This window comes from Typopeltis vanoorti, chromosome 9 (assembly GCF_054136105.1).
Source record: "Typopeltis vanoorti isolate ZY-2024b chromosome 9, IOZ_Tvanoo_1.0, whole genome shotgun sequence".
Taxonomy (NCBI): domain Eukaryota; kingdom Metazoa; phylum Arthropoda; class Arachnida; order Uropygi; family Thelyphonidae; genus Typopeltis; species Typopeltis vanoorti.
In genome coordinates this window covers 137,353,793-137,378,240 of record NC_143557.1, presented here as the reverse complement: position 1 = coordinate 137,378,240, position 24,448 = coordinate 137,353,793, and the positions used below count along the sequence as shown (strand labels likewise).

The following is a 24,448-nucleotide window of genomic DNA, read 5'->3' as shown; positions in this document are numbered from 1 at the left end:
CTTATAAAGATTCTGTGGCCAAGTTTCCTGAAGAATTGCAAAGGATAATTCAGGAGGGTGATTAATATGACGATACGCAAATATTCAGCATATGCCAACAAAAACTTTCTTTGCTAAAACTGAAGCATCTCAACCAAGATATAAAATATCAAAAGATCGTTTTACGCTTTTATTAGGAGGCAATGCAGAAGTGACTTTAAACTCAAGCCTATGTTATTATTATTATTCAGGCCTCCAAGGAGTCAGACTCATCGCAGGAGGTTGTTCCTAGGAAACACAAGTCTATCAAGACTCAACGTGGGAGGTCCTTCCTAGGAAACACAAAGTCTATCATACCACTCCTTAAACTCATTGACCAATCTCGCTCTCACCACTCTATCAGGCAACGCATTCCATGGTTCAACCACCCTCCATGCAAAGAAATCACTCTTCACCCTCTTGCTCACAGTTTCCTTTCGTAACTTCAGGGATGGCCCCTTGTCATCACTCCTTCCTGCTGTTCAACCAAGCGAAAGAACTCCCCAGTGTCAACCCTGTAACCACCTCTGAACAGTTTAAAAGTCTCAATCATATCACCTCTCCTTCTTCTATCTACTAAACTCTGCAGTCCACATTCCCTCAGCCAATCCTCATAACTAACATTGTACAGTCCTGAAACTGTCTTTGTTATCCGTCTCTGTATACCCTTTCCACAGTTAATTTATCCCCTTCAAATCCTGTGGACCAAATCTGGGAACAATAGTCGAAGTGTGGTCTAATCAGGGTCTTATACAACAGAATGATAACTCTTATCTCTGCAGGTCAGCGTCCTTCTCATTATTGCAGCAATCCTTTGTGTTATCTTCACCACCTTTGCAATATGTCCCTTGAATTTCAGGTTTCTATCAATCATCAACCCCAGATCTCTTGTCTCCCCTACTTCCTCCAGTATATCTTCTCCAATAGAGTATGAATAGAGTATGTTAGTTTATCATGCACAAAATCCAAGATCTAACAGAAGAAATCAGCACAATTGGAAAAGAACTTGGATTTAATGAACTAGATAACGAAGATATGAGAAACTTGTTTGATTCCCATTCAGAACAGTTAAGCAAGTATGATCTACTTCAACTAGAAGAACAGCATGCATATGAAGGAGTGCAAACAAGAAGAGAATGTTACGACTAAGAAGCTAAGTGCAAAAGAACTTGAGCTAGTTTTCAAATCAATTGAGTATATTAATGAAATTTTGTTTGATGCTGATCCTGATATGGAACAAAGCTTTGAAGTCTGTCCAATAATTGATAAAGCTATCATCAGCTATCGCAAATTGCACGACAAGATGAAAAAGTCGAGCACGATTCAAATATCTTTACTTAATTTTTTCGTAAAAAAGTAGCTTAATCAAATGTTTAGACATTAAACAAAAATTTAAGCAATTGATTTTTATTAACTTTGATGATTTTATCCTCTAATATATCTTATACTGTAATTTTTTTTCCAAATTTACGCTAACTGATGGGTGAATTATAATTATTCCTATTGTTTATGGTATTCGTTTAATGCGACTTTGCTTAGCGCACATTAATTTATGGATTAATTAATCATGTTAAGCAAGGTTTTCCTGTATGATTCCATTATTAGAGGTGTGGTTAATAATGAGAGAAGAGGTCTGCTTTCCAGGAGGAAGAATGAGCGAGATAATTCATGCTTTGGATGTGAGAAGGAAACAAGCAACAGAGTTAGTGGTGGTTGTGGGAACAAATGATTTGGTTGGACGCAAGTTTTATTGAACTACATTGTTATCCTTCTCATCAATAACCTATTGGAAAGGTTGTCAGTGTGTTGCCAAGGTATAACAATAATGAGTTGAGATGAAGAGTGAGAATCATGAATGGTATGCTGGCTGAGCTGTGCAAAGAGAAGGGTGTGCATTGAATAGATGTGTGGCATGTATTTGAGGCAACTTTGATGATTTTATCCTCTAATATAGCTTATACTGTAATTTTTTTTTCTAAATTTATGCTAACTGATGGATGAATTATAATTATTCCTGTTGTTTATTGTATTCACTTAATGCAATTTCGCTTATGCAGTAATTGATGGATTAATTAATTGCATTAAGCGAGGTTTTCCTGTATAGACCTCCCATGATGAGTGCTTTTTGACTCCATTGAGATCAGATAATGATGATGATGATAATAATAATATGAGCATGATGAAGTAGAGTTTTAAAGATTTCGATTTTTTTGGGAAGGATGGTGAGCAGGTCGCTGTACGTAGAAGCCAGTGAAGGTAAGTTTATGATAGATAAAGGTAGTTAGTTCACCTGAAGGAGAGTGGGAGAGTAAGATATTAAAAATGCCAGTTTATTGTCCTTTTATATTTCAATGGTGAAAAATTTTCCTTGGGAGGGGGGGGAAGTGTGTAGATTATTTATGTTTACTACAAAGGTTGGTAAGACATCTTTTTATATGGCAAGACAGCAAAGATGTTGCCAACACAGCACAGCCAAGAGGAAGGTTGAGGCTGTATGGAGGAGAAAGGGATTTCTTCTAAGTGTTCTAGACAAAAGTTAGCAAGTGCTGGAGAGTAATGGGCTTCCTGTATCTCAGACAGTCAGGAAATGACAGCGAACGGTGAAAGGTCTGCTACTGGAACAAACTCAATTTCAGCAGAATAGAAAGATCATCGTCAACAAGTGAAATATTAATCGAAAAGAGTCCAGCCAATGAACTAGAGAAATATTATGTATATATATTTGGTGTTGCTAAGACAAAGAATAAAATAAGTAAGATCTTGCTAAATAAAAGATATAGGATGTTATATCCAGGTAATAATGATCAACGAAAGAAAGGAATAGCAATAGCATTCAACACCAAACAAGATAAATCTCTCTTACTGGAAGATAATTTCAAGCATTACTATGTGGACAAATGTCAAAATAATGAACTGGATATGGAACTTCTTTGTGACTATGGCTCCATAGAAGATTCTTAAAAGGAAGAAGTGGAGGAATTTTTCATCACAGAAGGCAGCTGACATAAAGAAAATTGAAAATCTGATCTTTGTTGGAGATTCTACACAGCAAAGTAGAAAGTGAATCCTAATATAGAAATGGAAGTTTTTTCACTTGGCTATGCTACCATATATATATTTGGTTTAATCCTTTATCCAAGTGTAAGCAAACAAAGTTTGCGCCTGAAGTATTTTCAGGACGGACAGAAGCAATTTGTGGTAAAGGTGGTATAAGTTCTGATCAGTTGCCTTAGTATCCCATAATGCCTATAAAAGGATAAAGCTAATAATAATGATAAGTATCTAATGCACTTCTGTTCAGGACAAAGTCTAATCATTACTAATGCTATATTCTGATGAAAAGACATGCATAAATTCACAAGGGGGGGGGGAGACACAAGCAAGCCATCATTGACTATGTTACTGTTGATACATCTTCATGCTGGTTCAGGATAGAAGAGTACACAGAAGATTTGAAACTGGATGTGATGATCATTTATGTTTAAGTAGAATAAAAATGAATATTGCATTGAAAACAGTAATATGTAATAAAGTTTTAAAAAGAATTAAAGTTCAGCAGCTTTTATTACAGGTGAACTGCAGATTCAACTATGTGAATATTATATATTTTCCCCATAAAAATCCAAGTTTTTAATCCCACATACAGGCAATTGGCAATAAGAACACATGCAGTTTATAGACAAAAATACTGTTGTTGGTGGTGGTTGTGGTGTGGTGATGGGCAGTAGATGGATTGATGATGGTAGTAGTAGTAGTGTCATTGTGTGTTGAAAGTTTTAAACTAAATTTATTATATGTCATTGTGTGTATTTGGAGAATAAAGTGGTGGGGAGACAGTGAGATGTGTGCAGCAGGGGTGTCCTGCTGCGATGTGTCCTTGGAGGTGTTACAGAATAATATTTATTATTTAAGAAAAAATGAAAACAAGAACTATTCTTAGTGGCAAACTGAAGAAATCAATGAATTGATTTAGCTAGGGAGGCATGTGAAGAAGTTGTCTATAAAGATAGAAAAATAAGAACTCCATGGCGAATGCCAGAGATTAAAGAAGCATTTCTATAAAAGAAGAGAGCATGGACAGGTGTGGGGATGGTGAATATCCAGTGAATGTCTGTTACCATAATGCCTCGGCCTATGTTTGTGTTGCCAAAAACATTGAACTCTGAGAGGTATCTAAACATTCTGGACAATGCAATGCTTCCTACTTTGTGGAATTTCTATGAAATTTACCATTGTCTCCTTCAGCAAGACAACACATCTGGTCATACGGCTGTTGCTGTAACTGCATAGTTTGTGGATGTGAACGTCACCACACTTGAGTGGCCTACACAGAGTCATGATCTCAATCCTCTTGAACATCTGTGGAATGAACTTAACGTCAGATGACGTTAAGGGACATCCACCCCATAACAGTCCAGGACCTCATTACATGCCTACAGGGAGAATGGTCTAAAATTTGGGGAAAATGTGTTCCGTAGGATTGCTGCAACCGTTGTAGTGAAATGGGGTCCTGCATCTTATTAAGGTAGGCAGCATGGCTGTTTGTTCCTCACACTATGGTGTCCATTGACTTCTTTTCAAGCAGTATACATTGGATATAAACTTTTAACATAAAATAACAGACTGATTATTATTATTATTTTAAGCCATCTCCATAGAGTCTAGAGACATGGGAGACCCAAATCAACCATCATACACACAAATCCTATCATACTTCTCCTTGCATCTATTTACCATCGGGGAACTCGCAACCAATTCTGGCGATCCATTCCACTCACAACTCTCCATGTAAAAGATCTGGTCTATACATACACCCTACTAATCACACTCTTACACAAATTCCACGGACTGCCCCTAGTTCTCTATTTGTTATATATTGAAAGATTTCACTTGCGTCAATTTTATAAAACCCCTTTAATATTTTAAAAGTTTCTATCATGTCTCCTCTTTTCTGCCTATCAATTAAACTTTCTAATCCACAAACCTTCAACCTATCCTAATACGGAGTATTCCACAGACCTGTCACCATCTTAGTCACTCATCTCTGAATCCTTTTGACCACCTCCTGGCCTAAGAAACCCAGGTGACTAAATCTGTGTACAGAAGTCAAGATGTGACCAAATCATAGACTTATAAAGAGGAATAATAATTTTCTTATCTTTACTTGTTAGTGTGTTTTTCAACATGATAATCTGGAGAAAAATTGTTGACCAGAAGTTGTAATAATGTAACTTTTCATATAGTACTGTCATAGTATCCTGTACACCCTTGAAGGTAGATATTAGGAATTTTATGATGACAGTGATGAATTCTAAATTACTGCTTAGTCACCTTGTGTGCCTTCTCCTTTCTCCAGTCTATATTCCTAAAGCTGAAATCATTGACAATAATAGTTGTTGTATCAATTAGGTTTATCAGTCTATGCAGTTTGCAGCAGTCATCTGCCACAAACTGCATCCAATTAATTAGGTATTCTATCCTAATAACTTGCTTCACACCATGCAACCTCAAACATATTGCTCACATTACTCATACAACCACCACTCAAGATTTCTACTCTAGTTTGATGCAGTTCTGCAGTCATTAGCAATAGTGGCCAAGTTGAGCTGACCAATGCCAAAAATTCCTCTCCCTTATTCCTGATACATCTTGCATTGTGTATGTGCATTTCAGCATCCCCTTGTACCCACAATGATCCTTGTGTAATGTGTCGGCATGATAGGACAGAGTTGAGAAGAAGACCATGATTGCTAATGAGTCCATGAGTGTGAGGGAGGAATGGTGTGTAGTTTATTGATATACGGAGTGAATTTGATGGACGAAAGGACTTATATATGCCTGATGGATTACATTTAAATTGTTTTGGAGTTAGACGTTTGAAGAAAGTATTGTTTAGTGAGATTTTGAAAGTGCAAAACCAGGGTAACTTGAAATATTAGGGAGGATGCAATCAAGTATGTGTCTGGCTACCTCTGTGATTAATGAGCATGTGAGAAATGATTATGCAATGCTTAATCTGTTTTCACTGTCCATTACAAATCTATTCCAAATCGAATTACATAAGGATAAATCTGGGTACAAGGGGGATGTTGAAATGCATGTACATGAATCCAAAAGATATCAGGAATAAGGAAGAGTAGTTGGCATTGGTCATCTCTATTTGGCGATCAGTGAGATCTGGTTGATGGAAAATGATATAGTTACAGGAATAGAATGTAAAAGGTATTGTATTTTCAGGGAGGAAGGAGGTGGGGCATGCAAATGATAGCTGAAGAATTATAACCAACAAAAGTAGAAGTTAAAGAGATTTTAGGTCTGGGGGAGATGAGATAGAAGCCAATAGGACAAAATATGTTTTGTCCTATTGGCCTCTATCTCATACCTCTATCTCTACATCTTCCTGTGGATCCCCTATTTTATATAGGGGATCCACAGGAAGATGTAGATATCATGTATCAGCAGATTACGACGAGTGCAGGTAGAGCAATCATTATGGGAAACTTTAACTATAGGAACACAGATTGGAAGGAGGAAAGGGGGGACATGGCAAGATTGAAAAGGAAATGAAATTTATACAGTTGTTAAGGGATAATTTCATGAAACACATGTTATAGAGGGGTTTAAAATTGTTGGATCAGATAATAGCATCTGAAGATATATCCATAACCAAAGTAGACACTCTGCCTCCAACTGAGGAGAGTGACCACATAATCTTGTTCTGGGAAGTAGCCAAACATGTGGAATTCTAATTCAATAGAGGGTTGATGTTGAACTATAAAGCTGGTAATTATGACAGACTTAGGAATCATCTTGGGGCAGTGCCATGACTCGAGAAGCTACAAAGAAAGAATGTCAAGCAGTGCATGGTCAGTGGTCAGAGATTGTTTGAGAGAAACAGGATCAGGCTGCATGCCCAAGGTCAGGAGGATAAACTAAGTGGGAATTAAGTGGATGAGTAGAGATATCAAGCAAAGAGCTGTAAAAAAAAAAGAAACCACTGTGAAGGGAATATAAAGAAAAAGGTGATCAGCATGCTCATGAGCAGTATAAAGTGCAAACAAGAAGGGTGATGAGTTTGGTAAGGAAGGTCAAATGAGTTTAAGAGAAAATTAGTTAACCAGGCCAAAGTAAACCAAAAAGAGTTTTTTTCATTATGTAGCGAGAGGGAAAATGACTATGGTAGGACGACTTTAAACAATGCTCATGGTAGGAAATTGATGGAGGTAAAACAAATGGCTGAGTTGCTGAGTGATCATTTTACAAAGGTATGTCATCCAGGTGGAGATTTTGCGGTCACTGATGTAACAGAGATGCATATTAAATTTCAGGTAAATGAAATGTTCAGCATATTGAAAAATATTAATGTGAACACATCAGTGAGATTGGATGACACGTCAGCCTATGTACAGTCTGAATGTGAAAGAGAATTGGCATTGCTGCTGATGAAGCTGTTCAAATCTAAGTCTCAGCTCTGGCAGGATTCCAGGGCAGTGGAAATAAGGCAAGCTACCTTGGAGCCACCTTCATGGCATAAAGGTAGCTGCAAGACAGAGAGAGAGAGCAAACTACAGAGCAATTAATAAATCAGGAGTAGTTGTTAAAGTACTGGAAAAGTTGGTTAAAGGTAAAATCCAACAATGGGTGGATAAGGATATAATACTCTATAGTGGGCAGCACAGTTTTGTAAAAGGTAGATCCTGTCTTAGTAATTTATTCACAGTTTATAATAAAGTGACAGCAGAATTGGATAAAGGAAATGGCTAAACCATAATGATACTGCTGGACTTTCCAAAGGTGTTTGACAGAATACTATGTCGAAAACTATAATAAAAGTTGGAGCAAACGGGAATGGAAATGAAGATGGTATCATGGATAGGGAAGTGGCTGACAAACAGACACCAGAGGGTAGTATATAGTGGAGTGAAATCTAGAAGAACGAGTGTGACTATCAGAGTACCTCAAGGTTCTGTACTAGGACCACTACTCTTTAATTTGTATATCAATGATATAGGGAAAGATTTAAGAGGGTGTATTCAATTGTTTGCTGATAATGTAAAACTATACAGGGTGATTCAAAATTCCACGTACAAACTTTGAGGGGAAGTAGAGAACATGAAAATCAACCATATTCACATAGGAAAGCATGACCGGAAACACCACCAGAAAGTGATAGGTGGTGCTGCTTGCCAGCACTCCAGGTGAGCAATTGGGGCTTCCTCATTCAAGCTTTCGACGTTGTACGAAGAACATGCGTCGTTTTACTGAAATGGCAGACATGCACCTCGTGTACGAGTTAGCTGACGGCAATGGATGAGCTGCTGTACGAATGTATCGTGAAAGGTACCCAAACAGACATGTACCACATCACCAAATGTTTGCGTATTTGCATCGGAATTTGCTTCACCATGGATCATTCAGGGATCGCAGGCATGATAGTGGGCAGTCACAATCGACGCGAAATCCTGCCATGGAAGATGAGGTGTTGCATGCGATGGACAATAATCCAGAAACAAGCACATGTGCCGTTGCCTCTGCTATAGGAGTATCTCGATCCAGTTACTGATGGCCAAAGATTATCCTTGACGTGTGGAATTCACACAGTGGTTTCTACAGAAGAGTGCCGTAAATAGGATTTTCCAACTTGCGTTTTGTTCACAGATGAAGCTTCATTTACCCGCGAAGGGGTCTTTAATCACCACAATGCTCATTTGTGGGCCCATGAGAACCCACATGCTGTGCGAACACTTGTTGCACAACAATGCTTCACCATTAATGTATGCGCAGGTATCGTTGCTGACCGTTTAGTCGCCCCCATACCTGTTACCACCCGACTGGACTCCCGGAAGTATTGGACCTTTTTGGAAGAAGTACTGAACAATGTTCCAATGACTGTGCATCGGCAGATGTGGTTCCAACACGACGAGGCTCCAGCCCATTTTGGCATTTCTGTGCATCAGTATTTGGACAGGTCCTTTGGGGCTTGATGGATTGGGCGTGGTAGAACCGTCGTATGGCCCACGCTCATCTGATTTATCGAGCAGTGATTTCTTTCTATGGACGACCCTTAAAGTCATGTGTACAAAAACGGCTGTTGCCTCTGACATGGACCTTGTGGCAAGAATCGGAATCACCGCTGCTAATATCTGGGACATACTCAAGGTATTTTCGAAAATGTATGGCAATCAATGCGTCATCGTTGTCAGGCATGCATCACTGCTAATGGTCGTAACTTTGAGCACCTTATGTGAAACCATAAGGTGCTCAAAGCCTAGGAAAGCATGACATAGGAAAGCATGACCAACCCCACCTTCCGGTGGTGCTGGTCATGCTTTCCTATGTGAATATGGTTGATTTTGATGTTCTCTATCTCCCCTCAAAGTTTGTACGTGGAATTTTGAACTACCCTGTAGAGAACAATAGTTGATAAAGGTAATGCAGATATTCTGCAGGATGATTTAAAAAAATTGGCATTGTGGGCAAAGGTTAATGTTTGTCAATTTAATGTTGCAAAATGTAAGGTTATGCACTTTGGGTTGAAAAGGTTGCATAAGGTGCATTATATTGATTGGTACCGGACTGCAGGAAATTGATGAGGTTGGGAACTTGGGAATAAGGGTGGACAGAGTTGAAGTTCATACAGCATATTGCAAAAGTTGGTAAAATGGCTCAAAGGATTACTCGGATGTCGAAAAACATGATAACAAGTAAAGATAGGGAAGTTTTATCCCTTTATAAGATGATGATTTGCCCAAATCTTGACTACTGTGTGCAGATTTGGTCACTTGGGGAGCAGGAGGTGGTAGAAAAGATTCAGAGATGAGTGACTAAGCTGGTGCCAGATCTGTGGAATGCTTCCTATGAAGATAGGTTGAAGGTTTTGGGTCGCAAAGTTTAGTTGATAGGCAGAAAAGATGGGCACATGATAGAAACTTTAAAGATATTAAATGGGATTTATAAAATTGATACAAAGGAATATTTATACGCGTGGATAGGCTTATGTGTTCATCCGACATGTTGTAATAAATTTCACGGTATGATATGAACACAGATCGATGAGAAAATAACTATTTATTAACTTAAAAGCTAATATTTCGTTGATCATGGCAAGAGGGTAACAGCAATAGCCATCAAGCCTACTACGGAGACAGGAAGAACTGTGGACATCCGCCTCAGTGAACACAAAAAATATATCCGACACTTTCGCTATGGCAAGTCGGGTCTGGCAGACCATGCTTTGGATACCCCTACACACAGGATCAATTGGAAAGAAACAAAAGTAATGCACAGAAGCTTCTACAAGTCGGAGAGGTTGTTCCTGGAATCAACAAAAGCCTTAAAACATACTCCGAACCTTAACAAGTATGGCTGTATAAATCTACCAAAGATTTGGGAGACAGTCATCCTAAGACCAAATTAATATTTATTACTTTTATTTTTTTATTTTATTTTATATTTTTTTCAAACTTTCTAAGACTATGATTTGGACTACTATTTCAAAACTTTGAACTTTTTTTTTTAACCTAAATGGCACCATATTAGGACTTTAGTCTTGTGTTGCATACTGCAATTACTTATACTAGCCCCACTGTTACACCAGATTATGGTTGTCTTGCATTTGTAACAAACTTTGTGTTGTGTGCTCTGAAGATGCTGGATATAATATCAGCGAAATATTAGCTTTTAAGTTAATTAATAGTTATTTTCTTATCCATCTGTGTTCATATCATACCATGAAATCTATTACAATATGATACAAAGGAAATTTTTCGACATATGACAAGTAGTCAGAGAACTAGGGGCCATCCGTGGAAGTTGAGTAAGAGTGTTGTTAGTGAGTGTGCAGACTAGATTTTTTTGCATGGAGAGTGATGAATGAGTGAAATAGATTGCTAGAATTAGTTGTGAGTTTCCTGACAGTGAATGAGTTTAAGGAGAGGTATAATCGATTTTATGTGTATAATAGTTAGTTTGACTTTCTGGACCGTATAATAATATTCCCTGAATTTCCTATCTTGTCTGTCCTACTTTCTGAATAGATTGTACCCATTACATTATATTCCTATAAGGATTATCTTCCGTCTTGTCAGGTCTTATGCCAAGAATTTTAGCCCAACTACATTTGCAAGTGCGTAAGGTCTCCTCACCTTTATTCCTGAGGCTTCTGACAACAGTAAATTTGTATGATAGGTGACCACCGAGATGATGGTTAATCAGGCTCATAAAACTTGAATGGGTCAAATAAGCAGCTCAAGTTGATTACTCAATAAAATTCCCCACTCAATGAATGGCAGGGCTACTTTGGTCAGGGAAGAAAGGCAATGACAGTGTTAGTGGACTACTACTATCATTCTCTTTCTGTATCTCACATAAACTTGCTCTCTCTTTCTCCACACACACACACACACACACTCCTGGTCATTACAGTCACAATCTCGACCTCTCACCTTAATGTGCACATCCTAGCTCCATGAAACCATTCTGATAAAAGTTACCTTACTTATTTAAATGCAATCCATTCTACAAATACCATCCTTTTTGAATATCAAATTCATTCTTTCTAATAAAAATTAAAATCAAGTTTTTAAATATTTATAGCATTATTAATATAAAATTCTGGCTATTATGAATAGCATAATAGCCAGAATGTGTCAGAAGAGAGGATTGGAATATGTGGATGCTTGGAGGGCATTTGAAGAAATAATGGAACTGTATGCAAGAGAACAGCTTGCATTTGAATCAGGAAGGATGTAGACATCTGGAGAGATTGCTGTTTTCTGAATGAGTCGGTGTGTCGATGCAGGGAAATCAGAGTCCCCAGGGTGGATGGCCTCTTGTAGGAATGGGTGCTTGGGGATGACATAAGGTAACACTGAGTCCAGCAGGGGTCTGGGGGGATAATGATAAGTATAGAAGCAGTGACATTTTTATGCTTTATCCTAATGCCAGGAGTATCTGTAATAAAGGAGATGAATTGATGGCACTGATAGCTTCAGCATCGCCAAAGATTATTGGGATCACTGAGACATGGTTGATGATATAGTAACAGGAATAGAAGTAGCAGGATAGGAGGGAAAACATGGTAGTGGAGTAGTACTTATGATAAGTGATGACTTATGTCCTCTAAGAGTGGAGGCTTTGGAAGGCAGTGACACAAATGGTTTTGAAAGCATATAGTGTGAGGGAGAGGTGGGCAAGACAGGATATTTATTGGGTGTTGGTCAAGGAGTACAGAGGGTGGGGAGCAGGAGATGTTTAGGTAGTTGAGCTTGGCAAGTGCAATAAGAATCATTGTTATGGGAGATATTAACTACAGCAGTATAAGCTGGGAAGAGGAAAATGCATGTACTAATAAGAGAGTGGAATTTAGAGGGACAAATGTCTTAGGCAACATGTAATAGAGGGAACAAGAGGTTCAAGAGTTTTGGATCTGGTCATAGCATCAGAAGAGCTGATAATAACTGAGATGACATCTCTTTCCCCAGTTGGAGGGAGTGACCATGTAGTTTCGACATGGAAGATGAATAGACATGCAGGGGTATCAAAGAAAAGGGAACATATGTGGAATGATAAGGCAGGTGATTATAATAGTCTTAGATATCAACTTGGGACAGTTCCATGGAGGGCAGAATTGGAAGGCCAGGATATCATTAGTGGTTGGAAAATGATGAAGGAATATTTGTTAGTAGCAACAGTAAGCTGTATTCCACTAGTGAAGAAGGAGACACAATTTGGTGTAAAATGGATGACAAACAATATCAAACAGGAACTGCAGGTGAAAAAGAGATTATGGAAGAGATATAAGGAGAAGGGTGGAAAGCAGATGCATGAAGAATATAAGACTCAGGCAAGGAGAGTGACTAGTATGGTGAGGAAGGCAAAACTGGAATATGAGAAGAGATTGGCACTAAGATCCAAAGAAAATCCTAGGGAATTTTTTAGCCATGTGGCCAGTAGGAGGAGAAATGATTTGTGGAAGAATGACATTGTGGGATAAAAATGGGAATAGAGTTACTGATGCAGAGGATATAGTGGAGTTGTTCAATGAGCACTTTATTGGAGTATTTCATCCTGGAGAAGAAGGATTTAATAATAGAGGGGTTGGGCAGGTTCGAGGAGATTGTGTTCCAAATACCGAGTACTCTGAATGTCAGTAAACCAGTAGGACTGGATGGTATTTCACCACAGGTTTTGAGATATTGTGTAAAAGAACTTACAGCTCCTTTGACCTGGCTTTTCAATGAAAGTCTGACTATGAGAAAGGTACCCAAGGAATGGAAGGAAGGTAAGATAGTGCTATTGCATAAGGGTGGTAGCAGACTGGAAGTGTCTAATTATAGGCCAGTTTGTGTGTCATCAGTAGTTGTTAAGATCTTGGAGAAAGTAGTGAGGGACTGTATACAACATTGGGCAGATGAGAGTAATGTTATCTGTGAAAATCAACAAACATGGATTTGTTAAGGGGCATATCACATTGTCAATGGATTGCAAGGGGATATTCAGTTGTTTCCAGATGATGTGAACCTGACAAGGGTTATTAGCAGTGCTTTTTTTCTGGCGGTACGCAGTACCAGCACCTTTTTCCTTAAGTTTTTAAAAATTTGCAATTTATTGACAGCAAAATGTATCATAAATATTCTGGTAGGTGGTACTGTGTTCACGAATTGAATTTTCAGTTTTGATTACTCATAAGTTGGTACCCTGCTTTCCAGTTTCATAGGTTGGTACGTAGCCGGAAACAGGAAGTTGTGTTCACTTCCAATTGCTTCCAATATTGGTTTATCAATTCTATATTCAGTCTGCAACAGGCAAGTGTTCATGTGAGTTTTGAATTAATCTAAGTTAAATCCGTGCAAGTAGATTCAACAATTTCTGCTTCTTCAGCCTTACTTTTTTTCTCATTGGCATAAGTAACTACTTATTTTACTCATTTTGAACAATGATTGCACGGAAAATACACTTGGTGAAGAGGATCACGAAACCAAGACGAAGATCCATGTGGTCAAAAGGAAGCAGCTTCTGATAATGATTGGCTCGAATGTTGGACATTTTTGCAGAAAAATGACTTCTGCGAGAGAAACGAGTGTCTGTATGTCAAGAATAAAATGTTGGGCTGCAAAGTGTGTTGTGATGTCGGAAATCTTGTCGTCGATAAACACATGGGAACAAAAATTTCAGCGGAGTGGTCAAATGTTAAAATTAGACATTTTGGAGACTCTCGCAAACAACAGAAATTCATTCATTCATTAAGAAATTTACTTATGATCGTAAATCATTAAGATTTACGATCATAAAGAGAGTGCAGAGCACAAAGCATGCCAACAAAGCGAGGGTATATCGGAGAATATGTTAAAGTGTGGAAGTTACTGTAAGAACATCTTCATGGTGAGTACTGGCACCTTTTTTTTCCAGAAAAAAAGCACTGGTTATTAGTAATAGTACAGATGTGGTGGCCCTGCAAGAGGATTTGAAATTTGTAAAGAAGATCCACGTTGTCAAAAGGAAGCAGCTTCTTATAACGATTGGCCCGAATGTTGGACATTTTTGCAGAAAAATGACTTCTGCGAGAGAAACGAGTGTCTGTATGTCAAGAATAAAATGTTGGGCTGCAAAGTGTGTTGTGATGTCGGAAATCTTGTCGTCGATAAACACATGGGAACGAAAATTTCAGGAGTGGTCAAATGGTAAAGAGTTTCCAAAATTAGACATTTTGGAGACTCTCGCAAACAACAGTTAATGTCATTAGGAAAAAAGATTTACGATCATAAGGAGAGTGCAGTGCACAAAGCGAGACGACAAGGGTATATCGGAGGATATGTTAAAAGTGTGGAAGTTACTGTAATAACATCATGGTGAGTACTGGCACCTTTTTTCCAGAAAAAAAAAAAAGCAATGGTTATTAGTAATAGTACAGATGTGGTGGCCCTGCAAGAGGATTTGAAATTGGAAAATGCATGGTGGTGTCGGTTTAATGCAGCAAAATGTAAGGCCTTGAGGTTTGGGACACATAGATGGGATGCTGCATACTCTATTGGAGGAACTATACTGGATAACAAAGATGGTTTCAGGACTGTACAATGTTAATTATGAGGATCGAATGAGAGAATGTGGACTGCAGAGTTTGGTGGATAGAAAGAGAGGTGATATGATCGAGACTTTTAAACTGTTGAGAGGCAGTTACAGAGTGGATACTGGGGAGCAGCAGAAAGGAGCGATGACAATGGGCCATCCCTGAAAAGTATGAAAGGAGGCTGTGAGCAAGAGGGTGAGGAGTGGTTGAACCATGGAATACATTCCTGATATAGTGGTGAGAGCAAGAGCAGTCAATGAGTTCAAGGAGTGGTATGATAGACTGTGTTTCCCAGGAAGGACCTCCTGATGAGTCTCTTGACTTCATGGAGGCCTGAATAATAATAAAAAAGTAATGGAAATGTTTAAAATTATTTTTTGGAATAGTGACAGCCTTTTCTACTTCATAAGCCTTCACAAGTCCAGCCTTTTTACTTGTTAATATTATTAACACATTCGCTGCCACGCTCCTCGGGCGTAGTTTGTTACCACGCACTAAGCGCTTTCATTCCTTCAAGGTCAGTACGAATAATCTCGAAGCCGGCAGTAATTGACATACGAGTATACTCGGTTGGCAGCGAACGTGTTAATAGAATAAGAGCATAAAAGCAATAATAAAAGCAAAATTAACATCAAGGACAATATCACAATATCATTACAATGTAACCATTTTTTATTTTATTTTTTGCAGAATTGTCATAAATAAATATTTTATTTCGATTTCATTATTTTAAGACTTATAAGTAAATATAGCAAAATTCCATGAACTGGTATAGAGCTATTTTGTTTAATTCTTGTTCACCAGATATTTAAAGTTATATATCATAAATCAAATGCATATTTGTACTTACTACGTATATTCAGTTTATTGACAATAGATGCCTGTCCTCTTGTAATCTGAATGAAGTTTGGAAAAATTTTGGGGATAACTATATTACCATGTAATTCATTCCTTAACATGGCTGATAATTGTTGAAGCAAAGTTCGGTTTGTGATTTCTTTTTCATATGAACCAGTACCAAGAGCTGTATCAATGACATTTAATCTTGATTTTTCTTCATCTCGAAAAAACGACCATGACATTTTTATCTTTATGGATTCATTATAAAGTTCCGCAGCAAGTGCTTGTTGACTTGGAGGACTAATCGTCCATACAGATTGTGAATGCTCATCTATATCTATCACTGATATGCCAAATGTGTCATAGGATGACAGAAAGTCCATAGCTCTACGATTTGTTTCATAATACTGACACATTCTGTCATATTCTCTACCTGACATTTTCCTTATAGCTGTTTCTTGTGCAGTCACCTGAAAGATCGGTTCATATGAACCTAATGAAAACTCTATAGTGCAACTACTTGGTTGATATGATTTCCCTACTGTATTTCCTAAGGCAAACAACAATAGGGGGAACCATATAATTAAGATGATAATAAAAAGCAAGAATCCTCCAACTCCATATTTGATCAGAGGTGTTCTTTTTGATCCACGTGGAGTTGGATAATCATCCTCAGCTCTCCTGTAGCATTTCAAAACAAATATGTGTGCGTATATGTCTTCCATTTTTAACCAATTGCTAATATTCATACTTGTATCTGTCCAAATCCAGTCCATCAGGCATCTTAATTCATACAAGAATGGGACCAACATATAACTGTAAATTAAAACAGAAATCTTTATTAACATGAAATATTTTCAAACAGTAAAACTATTGGCATATTACATAAACACATTTAATTAAATTAAGAAAATGTTATCTGAAGTCTAATGCAGGTTTGCACTTTAATAAAGGAGTAGATTATTGCAGTACATAGAAAGGAGGAGGGGGGTGGAATCATATGACTTTGACAATTTCTTACTTAAAAAAACTGATCTCGTGGAATTTTTGAACAGACAAAAATCACTTTGTCTGAGGTAAAAATCACTTTGTGGGCAAGAATAGTGATTGAATGTTGTAAAATACTGTGTATTATATTAATGGTAATGGATTGCAGGGAATGGATGAGAGGTGATGGTAGAGACAGAGAGCTGAAGTTAGGAGAGCTTATTGCAAAAGATGGTAGAAAATCTCAAAGGATTGCTTGGATGTTGAAAAGATATTGACAAGTTGAGAGAGGGACATTATTATCTTGCTTTTTCTCTTTACAAGGCTGCAACTTGACTATTATGTGCATTATTTGGTCACTTGGGTTTCTAGGGACAAAGGAGTAGTGGAGAGTATTCAGAGAAGAGTGAGTAATTAAGCTGGTGACAGGTTTCGGGACATGATAGAAATTTATAATTTACTTTTTTTTTTTTAATGAAGTTTTAATTTTTAATTGTATAAGACTGATATAAAAGAAATTTTTCAGACCAGATTGGGTAGGAAAAGAATTGGGGATCACCTCTGGAAATTATTATTATTATTACCCTCAGACTACATGGAGTCAGAAACTCATCTAAGAAGTTATTTTCATTTTACACAAATTATAGACTCTACAACTGTTTAACACACTCACATTCTCTGCAGACACCACCCCATCAGGCAAGGCATTACAATCATTCACAACTCTGCATGCAAAAAACCTGTTTCTCATGCCTTCCCCAAACCCTCCTTATACAGATTCAAAGGATGAACTCTTGTTCTCTGACTGATCTTCCACCGTTTTCTGTAAAACTTCTTCAACGTTGATTGTATAACAATCCCTTACTAACATGTAGGTCTCTACCATATCACCTGTCTTCCTCCTATCCACTAGACTCTGTAGATTGCATCTTCTCGACCTTTCCTCATATTTGACATTCCAGAGATCAGAAACTACCTCAGTCAATTGCCTATGGACCCATTTCAACATCTCTTCATCCTTTTGAAAACCGACAAGTTTGTGTTGTCATCGCAATTTTGACAATGTCCCCCCCCCCCCTAAATTTTAGCTCCTTATCCAAAATCACCCAAAAATCTCTTATTTTTTCCACTTCCAAGAATATATTCCCACTAAGAGTAAATTGTACATCTCATCTTTGTTTTAGAAATTTTAAAACCTTACATTCTGCAGCACTGAACTGGAATCCCCACTTTGTGCCTATTCACTCAGTATATTCCAGTCTTCTACTAAGGTCATAACATCTGCAAACAATTGAATATCCTCATCCAAATCCTTGCCAATATTGTTAACATACAGGCTAAACACCAATGGACCAAAAACAGACCCCTGAGGCACACAGCTAGGACTTTCCTCTTCCGATATATTGCCCCCCCCCCATACACAACTTCCTGATACCTATCAGAGAGACAATTTCCAATCCACTAATCTAATATCCAACCCTATCCGCTCTAGTTTGACTATTAACTTATCATGCAGGAATCAAAAGCCTTTGCAAAATCAAAGTATACTACTGTGCATCCCTATCCTCTATCCAATGAAGCCAACACCTTATTGGAATAAGTAAGTATATTACTAAAGCATGATCTCCTTTTAGCAAATTCATGCAGTTATTTATTATTATTATTACCCCAAGACCCCATGGAGTCAAACACTCATCTAGGAGGTCTTTTTATCTCATACACAGCTCATCACACAATGCCTTAAACACACTTAAATTCTCTGCAGACACCACAATCTGGCAAGGCATTCCAATCATTCAAAACTCTGCATGCAAAATACCTGCTTCTCACTCTCCTGCTCACACCCTCCTTATATAGCTTCCAAGGATGAACTCTTGTTCTCTGACTGATCTCCCACCGTTTTCTATAAAGCCTCTCCAACATTGATCCTATAACAACCCCTTACTAACTTGTAAGTCTCTATCATATCACTCTTCTTCCTATCCACTAGACTCTGTATTGAATCTTCTCAACTTTTCCTCATATTCGACATTCCAGAGTTCAGAAACTACCTTAGTCAGTCTCCTCTGGAGTCTTTCCAACATCTCTTTGTCCTTTTGAAAACTGGGTGACCAAATCTGTGCACAGTAGTCCACGTGTGGCCTAATCAGATTTACCCCATTCAATGGAATAAGAATCTCCATAGTTCTACAAGTCAATGTCCTCCACATCATTCCAAGGTCTAAGTGTTGTCCTCACAATTTTGGCAATGTCTCCCCCTACATTTCAGATCCTTATCCACTATTACCCTAAGCTCACTTATTTCCTTCACATCTGACAATATATCCCCACCAAGCATAAATTCTACATCCCATGTTTGTTTCCCAAATTTTAAAACCTTACATTTTGAAACATTGAACTTTCATCCCCATTCCTGTGCCCCATTCACTCAATTTATTGTAAGTCTTCTTAGTCAGTCTTCTTGTAAGGCCACAACATCTTCTCTACTCTTTGTAGTTCATCAATATCATTAACATACAAGTTAAACAGTAATGGCCCTAAAACTAACCCCCTGAGGTACACCACTAGTGACTTTCTTCTTTCAAGATATTGCTCCCCCATACACAACTTGCTGATACCTATTAGATAGCCAGGTTCCAATCCAATGCACTAATCTAATATCCAATTCCATCTGCTCTAGTTTGAATATCAACTTATCATGCTGTAATCTATCAAAAGCTTTTGCGAAATCTAAGTATATTACTGTGTATCCCTCTCTTCTGTATAAGGAAGCAGTCACCTTATTGTAAATTTGAGAGAAAAACCTTATTGTTTTTCTCTCAAAAACTCAATTAACTCATTTTCTTTACTTCCAGTTGCTACCTCATCATCCAAGTATATATTGACATAATTAAAATCGCCCATAATGATCACTCTTTTCTTATTAGCTTGCTAATTTGATTATATATTTCATGTTTGCTACCATCCACATTACTAGGTCTATAACAACATCTGACGAAGTATTTTATTCTATTCACAATCACACACTACACCACACCGCCTCAAAACTATTGGCACTATTTCCTTGTTGCATCTCTACCTTGTATGAACATAAGTCTTTCTCTATCATCAATAGCACTCCCCCTCGTTTTCTACCCTTTCTATCTTCATGAAATGCACCATACCCTTTGATCTCTATTCCTGTCAAGATGTCATCTTCATCCAACCATGTCTCATTTATTCCAACAATTCTTGGGTGATCAGACTCAAATAATGCAACTAATTCATTTTCCTCGTTTGTTACACTTCTAGCATTTGTATACAAACATAGCAGCTCATTCCTGGATCTATAGCAAGTTCCACTGATACCACTTATTAGATGTGACTTCTCCATGCTTAACTTGAGTCATTTCTTTTTCTCATTATCTTAGAACTCTTCTTCAAATTCAAATATTTTCCTTTGATCCCAGGTCATCCCCTTCCCTTTCTGTCTACACATGCATTCACATCCTCTTGGAGCATCAACCTTTTCAGGCTGTTCCCCCTCTTCACACTGAGCCTCTCCATTTCCCTGTTTGTCCTGCACACTTGTTCTCTTATTCTCTATACCAGGCGCATGTCAAACACGTGACAAGTAACATGCGGCCTGCCGAACTTTGCAACCAATATGGTTATTTAACTTTTGACAACATCGATGTAAATAAACATATTTAAAAAATTAACTATTCCACTTAAGATTATTTTATATGCCAAACTACTCTTCAATTTCTAAAGGAAATAATGCTCTATTTGTCATTTCAAAAAATCTTGTTACACCACTGCATAAATATCGAATTTTACCGAGCTAGTCTACATACGCAGCTACATCTGCTGACCACAGCAATCGGAGGCTAGCCATTAGCAATTTTCAAGTCGTAAGAAAATGGAGTGTTTTCTTTATAATTAATAAGAATTTATAAAAATAATGTCGAAACCTTCAACCAGTATGAGTTAAAAATGATTAATTGAAGAAGAACATCGTAGTTTTCAAGAAAAATGGGGGTTATAATATATTCGTATACAAGGACAAAAAAATAATGCTTGTGTGCATGTGGTTAGCCTAGTGGCTGTGCGCTTTGCAAATGCCTGGGGAAGGAGTGTCCTAGGTTTAATTCCTGTCGGAGACATGAGGAGCTGAAGGATCTTCCTCAGCCATAGTCAAGTTAGTCTTGGGCATGGACAGTAGAGTTTTTCTCCCCAGTTTATCTGGGGTTTTTCATCCTGCAAGGCAGGCAAACTGGCCTTGAGAACTCAACACCATTGCGGACACCGGATACACCAGGGTGTAGGGCTGACCACCTTATCCTGTGAACGGTTTAGGTCTGATGATTAATAAAACCCTCGCCACCGCAAGGTAAAAGGGGGGGGGGAATGAGATGAGATGAGACGCTTGATATGTAGAAACTCTATTGCAGTTTGCAAAGAATATAATATTAAAAGGCATTAAGATACAAATCATAAAGAAAACTATGAGAAATATGTTGCGAAACTTCGTGAAGATAAATTGTAAGAATTAAAGTTGACACTTCAAAATCAACAAGGTGTATTTACCAAACCTATTGAAGATAATAGAGCAACGGTAAAAACCAGTTATTTGTTATCACATTTAATTGCAAGCAAGTCAAAACCATTCACTGAAGGGGAATTTATTTGCGAATGTATTATTAAAGCAGTTGAAGTGTTGTGTCCTGATCAATTAAAGAAATTTAAAAATATAAGCTTATCTTGAAATACCACTGCTAGCAGAATTGATGATGTAGGCAGGAATTTAAGGAATCAACTGAAATCAATGATTTTGATTTCAAACCTATTCCCTTGCAATTGACGAAAGTACAGATGTACGGGATATTGCTCAGCTGTCTGTTTTTATTCGTGGATGTGATATGAACTTAAAAGTGAGTGAAGAACTTCTAGAAATTATTCCTATGCACGATACAACCGAGTTGATATTTTTGACGCCCTTATGGAAGTTCTGAATGAATACAATTTACCGTTAAAAAAGATAGTTTGTCTTTCATGGTGCTCCTTTAACGGTAAATACAATTTACCATTAAAAAAGCTAGTTTGTCTTGAAGCCATCACCTTATTGTAATAAGTAAGTATATTACTAAAGCATGATCTCCTTTTAGCAAATTCATGCAGTTATTTATTATTATTATTACCCCAAGACCCCATGATGGTGCTCCTGCCATGATTGGTGTTGTTAAAGGAGCTGTTACAAATTTAAAAGAAAAATGCAAAGAACAGAGTAATAATAATTTTCGACATTTTCCTTGCATTATTCATCAGCAAACACTATGCTCCAAAGTTTTAAATATTGGACATGTCCTAAAAAATGTTAGCAAAATTGTAAACTATATTCATGCACGTGGGCTTCTTCAACCTTTTGGTTCTGTCCACTGCTGGACGAAGGTCTCCCCCATGGTTTTCCAGATCACTCGGTTTTTTGCCTCCCCCATCCATCTCACTCCTGCAATTTGTTCCAGTTCATCCCACCACCTTCTTCTCGGTCTTCCTCCAACCAGTGGTCTCCACTCTGTTGTTTTTCTACAGATCTGACAATATGGCCAGCCCATCTCCACTTAGCCTCTTTAATGTATTTTACAATATCCATGACACCCGTTTGAGATCTTATCCAGGTATTTGTCTTCCTATCTCTTAATGTTATTTTTTAGCATACTTCTTTCCATGCGATGTTGTGTTGTTCTCAGCTTTTTGTTTAGGATGTTAAAGTCCATGTTTCTCCTCCATATGTTAGGACAGGAAGTACGCACTGGTCAAAAGCTTTCCTTTTTAGACTCATAGGGATGTCACTTCTGAATATGTCTCTCATTTTCCTATCAGCCATCCTCTAAGGTGAATTCTTCGTTCAATCTCTTTTCTTTGGCACTCCTCAAAGGATAACAGTTGGCCCAAATGTACATATGAAGTAACTTGTTCTATTTCATGGTTTTCAACTTTGACAGTTCTATGATTAATATATTTATTCATCATTATTTTTGTTTTTTCTCTATTTATTTTTAATCCAATTACTCTGGAGACTTCATTTAGCTGATTTAGCCTTTCTTCCAGATCTTCAAGATTATCTGCTATTAGGACAATATCATCTGCAAATTTCAGATGATGCAGCCTTTCTCCATTTATGTTTATTCCTTTTGTTTCCCAATCAAGCCTTCTAAAGACTTCCTCTAGTGCATCTGTAAATAATTTGGGAGATATGGTGTCGCCTTGCCGGATGCCTTTTTGTATTGGGAACTTTTCACTGTTTTTACATAATTTAATTACAGAAGGCATGTCAAACTCGTTTACCCACGTGATTAAATTAAATTTAATTGTGTGGGCTTAATCATTGCCAATTTAGTAACGTTCTAGAAGATATAGAAAGTGAATATAGCGATATACCTTATTATACAGAAATTAATGGCTTTTCAGTCATAAAGTTTTAAAGCGATTGTTTGAATTGCTGGACGAAATTACCATTTTTTTAGAATCGAAACATGATGAATGTGAAATATTAAAAAATGATCAATGGACCTGGCTTTTCAGTTGACATTACAAATCACCATAGTCAACTTAATCTTAAGCACAAGGCAAACATCAAGTAGTTACCATGTTATTTGACAATAATAACATTTTCAAACAGAAATTATTACTTTGGCAAAAACAAATTCAAAAATAAAATTTATCCCATTTTGAATGTTTTCAATCATTATTACAAAAATCACCGAAATTGAAATTTTGAGAATATGCCGATCAAATGAAGTTATTAGAAAATGAATTTGAAAGAAGTTTTTTAGATTTTAAGAAATATGAAAATCAGTTTCACCTATTTACTTCTCTATTGATTGATGTTGGAACTGTTGACGACAATTTACAGTTGGAATTAATCAAAATTCAGTGTGATTCCGTATTGAAACAAAAATATATGGATGTTGGAATTCCAAAGTTCTTTAATTATTTATTGGTTGATCGATATCCCAATGTGTTATGTGTAATTAGGCATATTTTATCTATGTTTGGTAGCACATTTATGCAAACAACTATTTTCAACTTTAAATAATAATAAAACTGTGGAAAAATGAAGATTAACAGACAAGCATGTGCAATCAATATTGAAAATAACTACAGCTCAGCAAATTCAACCAAATTTTGAAGATTTTGTTAATGAAAAATGTCAATTCTTCAAAAAAATTATATGTATAATTTTATTTAAATATGTAAACTTTATATTTTTTATGTATTTTTGTAACATGGTTGTATTTTGTACTTATATACTCTAATGTTAATATTAAAAAATCTGTTTCCTCTTTATTTCGAGATTTTTTTCTGTTGCGGCCCGCAGCTTGATGTATAATTCTTAATTTGGCCCTTGGAGGTAAATGAGTTTGAAATGCCTGCTCTATACTCATGGACTCTATATTCACTACATTCATACTCTCCCACTCTTTAACACCACTCCTTCTTGATCAGATTCATTCTCTGCACTCATTTTTCTACCTTCCTGCAGCAGTTTCTCCA

General features: G+C 37.2%; 1 protein-coding gene across 3 annotated transcripts in view; it reads right to left on the bottom strand.

Annotated features, from left to right (window-relative positions):
* The window catches only part of Piezo (piezo type mechanosensitive ion channel component), a 1,325,935-nt gene that overhangs the window by 73,929 nt on the left and 1,227,558 nt on the right, over positions 1 to 24,448 (bottom strand). For all 3 annotated transcript variants that reach the window (XM_090398322.1, XM_090398324.1, XM_090398323.1), the window contains one exon: positions 15,936 to 16,741. In XM_090398322.1, the coding sequence (XP_090254448.1) occupies positions 15,936 to 16,741 (806 nt within the window). The remainder of the gene's footprint in view (positions 1 to 15,935; positions 16,742 to 24,448) is intronic.